The sequence below is a fragment of the Momordica charantia genome (genome assembly GCF_013281855.1).
Source record: "Momordica charantia cultivar OHB3-1 chromosome 9 unlocalized genomic scaffold, Mcharantia_2.0 BLBB01000009.1, whole genome shotgun sequence".
NCBI lineage: Eukaryota > Viridiplantae > Streptophyta > Magnoliopsida > Cucurbitales > Cucurbitaceae > Momordica > Momordica charantia.
The window spans coordinates 27,255,327-27,258,805 of NW_028275167.1; the positions used below are offsets into that span (position 1 = coordinate 27,255,327).

Sequence of the window (3,479 nt, forward strand, 5' to 3'; positions counted from 1 at the left end):
ATTCTCTTTGTTTTATCCAAAAAAATGATTAGAGGCTATGAAGTTTGGATTGGGTGTAGCTCAGGAAGGAATGGACTTGCAAAAAGAGGGAAGTATTCATTGAGAGAGAACAGTTTCGTGTATATGAAGAATGAGGTGAGATCTTTATTTATAGAGGCGAGCTTCCAATAGGACCTCCAACAATTCTATAATGACTCTCTAACATTTTCGAGAGAATCACGACGCGTTGTCGTAGATCTTGTTGAAAGTTTGCGTCGGCTGATGTTTTTGAAGGTTGGCTCGTCCTTAAGAAGGTTGGTCAAGGTGTATCATGTGGGTCGGCTCAACATCGCTTGCCAAGCTATCTCGAATCTTCTAAGTGATGAGTGATATCCGATTCATCCTGAATGAATAATGATTATTTTGATGTACGATTCGTGGATACGTGGTCGTCGATAATTCGTTAAACAAACCATTAACTTTGATAATTTTAATCGATTCATTTCCAAATTCTTTTTTTAATTATTATTTTATATAATTGACAACTAACATATGTTTTTTTTTTCTCAAAAAATGACAATATATGAAAATTTTACGGTAATAAGTTAAAATAGGACTTAAAATAAAATATAAAATCAACGATAATAGAATTTAAATCTTATTTCCTTAAAATATTCTACCAATTTTGTTAACAAATATATTAGTTCATACAAGAATGTTTTATCCTACCATTTTTTGAAAGATATATATATAATAAATAATTTATACTTTTCTCATAACAAATTGCCACTTTCAAATGTAATCCAAATTAATCTATATTTTAAAATCATCACCATTCAAATTTATCATCTTTTTGGCTAAAAAAAGTAGAGAGAAAGTTAATAATAACTTTTTATTATTTTAGTAAAACAAAACAGCATTATTTATGCTGAATCAGAGAGAACTTACATCGAGTAAAGGGAGTAATTAAAGTTAATTATCTCCTAATTCCCTTTTATCTATTTTTTCTCTTTCCCTAATTTAAAATTCTAAAATAAAACAAAGGGCAGTTTGTACTTACGTACATTGATTAATTTATATGATATATCATAATTGATTAGCATAAAGTAATTAAGCTTTTTAATGATTGATTATGTTTCTTAATGATCATCAACTTCTCCCAATCCTTAGTGAAGAATCAACACCTTTTTTTCCACCAGCTGCAAAGAGCTTAGCAATCTCCAACTGAGTGTTTGCAATTATTTCTGTTCTTTTGAGGTCCATTTCTCCTCTTTTGGCCTCTGCCTCTGCTCTCATTCTCTCTATGTCCCTTATCATGTCCATCCTTGCTTGCTCCGATCTCACCACGACCTCGGCCAACCACCGAATGCTGCTCGCGATCTGATCCAACTCCTCGGACATCCTCTTCTTCTTCTTGTTCTTCTTCATCTTCGGTTGCTGCTTCGACCTTAGCTTCTGATCTTTGTCACTATATAATATTGCTGGCGTGCTACTATCTGTTTCGATGTTGTTGTTGTCGTTGTTGTTCTTGTCTGATAAGTGATCTGATAGCCTGGTTTCGATCTCATCTTCCTATATCAACATAAATATATTCAATCATTTAGGCTTATATTAGTTGTGATGTAAAAATTTACTTACAGCAATCAATCAACTTTTTTTGAGTCTAATCATAAATTTAACCCATGAAACAAGTTCATTTTTCGAGGGGGAAAAAAGAACAATAATGACTTGCATCTAAAATGGTAAGAAAATGTTTTTCCTCGTCAAAACCCTAGTTTGGTTTTACCTTGCCCACAAAACTTATAAAATCAAATTACCTACCTGTTTATATATTAACCTTCACAGAATTTTTATTATTTTTTATGTCAATTCGAGTAATATTTGTTATATTGATAAACATGGAAAGTTCAATCCTCATCGGATAATTTTTTTCTTAAATGAAAATAAAGAAAAAGAAAACATATATAGCAATTAAATGCAAGAACAAAAAAGTGTAGTTTAAAGTTTTACTATATATTTAGTAATATGAAGCAATTTGGAGGTTGAATTTTAATAAATTGGAGAAATCTTAGAAATCCTTGTAAAAAAATAAAGTAAAAAGGGACAAAAATGCTAAAAGCTATAGCCAATGAAAGTGTTCTAAAATAAAATTTAAAAACATATTTAATACATAAAAGTAGAAAAATAAAATTAAATAAATAAAAGGTGGGTTTGGCAGAGAGAGACCTTGGGATTAATCCTATCAACGCCATTGGATCCGTGCGAATTCTGCGCCGCCACAAACGGCGGCGGAGCTGGCGGAGAGACCTCCACAATAATGACCGGCGGGTTATTGTTGGCCATCGGAGGAGACTGCGGCGGCGGCGGCAGTGGCAGCGGTGGCGTGACCGTATTTCCACGTAGCAAGAGATCAAGACGGTTATACAAGGGCCAGGCGGAGGCAGCGGCGGCGTCGACGGCGGCGGCAGATTCCGACCGGTAGCGCTTCTTCATAGACTCAATCTTGTTCTTACACTGCGTTTGCGTTTTGGGCGATTTGGTAAAATTGGCCCTCGACGACACGTGGCGCGCCACGTCCTCCCAATCATGGCCTTTGAGTTTGGCTCTATTTCTAAGCACCCATTTGGATTCATAGGCTTCAAGGAGGGTGGAGACGGCGCCTTCACTCCATTCATCCCGTTTCAGGCGGTCGCCGGCGGCGGAAGAAGGCGGTGGCTTTCTCAGGGAAGAGTCGTCCGTGGCGGTGGCGGTGGCGGTGGCGGCAACAAGAGAGATGGTGTGGTTAAATAGGAGGGAATTAGAGGGCGTTTCTTGGTTGTTGTTGTTAGGGTTTGGAGTGAGGGGTTTGATCTCCATGGCTAAGAGATCAGTAAAAGGGGTTTCAAGAGAGTTCCCCTTTTGTTAATTAGCTGCTAACATCTATCTACTTGTTCTTCCCAAGAGGAACAAAAAAAAGTTGGGTTTTTTGGGCATAAGAGAGAGGGAGTGGAGGAAGAGACCTCAAAAAGAAAAGGGAAAAAAACCACTAGCATTTGTATAGCTACCCTAGTGGCCAACTAGAGAGAGAGAGATCAAGTGAAGCCTTTGAGAACAGTATAACAGAACTTGAGTTTTCTGTGAAAACTTTGAAAACAACATTTACATGTTGATCATATTCTAAATCTAATACCAATATTTCGTTATAATTTCTTAATTTTAGGTTTCTGTTTGTAGATCAGCACCAACTAGACGCACTAAAGTATGTAGGAGGTGGTTGTTTTCGTATAAAGATACCTTTTTTTTCCCGGTTTGTAAAAATGAATGAAAAGATAAAACTTTTATGCGCATGCTAATAAACATAAGTGATTCTACGATTGTCACTCGCTAATTTAGAATTAAGAGATAAATTTAAAAGCAAAGGGTGTTGGGTTTTGGATTGGAATCTTAAAGGATTTGAAAAAATAACAAGTGAGGGGAGTGAGAAAGAGACATAGAACCACTAGCATTTGGGGAAAAAGGCA

At 36.2% G+C, this 3,479-nt stretch overlaps 1 protein-coding gene across 1 annotated transcript; it reads right to left on the reverse strand.

Moving 5' to 3' along the window:
- Positions 1–852: 852 nt before the first annotated feature.
- Positions 853–3,168, reverse strand: LOC111010144 (sequence-specific DNA binding transcription factor). Its single transcript, XM_022283482.2, has 2 exons — positions 2,206–3,168; positions 853–1,551 (listed from the first exon to the last, which is right to left on the reverse strand). Exons 1-2 carry the CDS (start codon positions 2,833–2,835, stop codon positions 1,129–1,131), a joined length of 1,053 nt encoding a protein of 350 aa, XP_022139174.2. The 5' UTR covers positions 2,836–3,168; the 3' UTR covers positions 853–1,128.
- Positions 3,169–3,479: the final 311 nt, after the last annotated feature.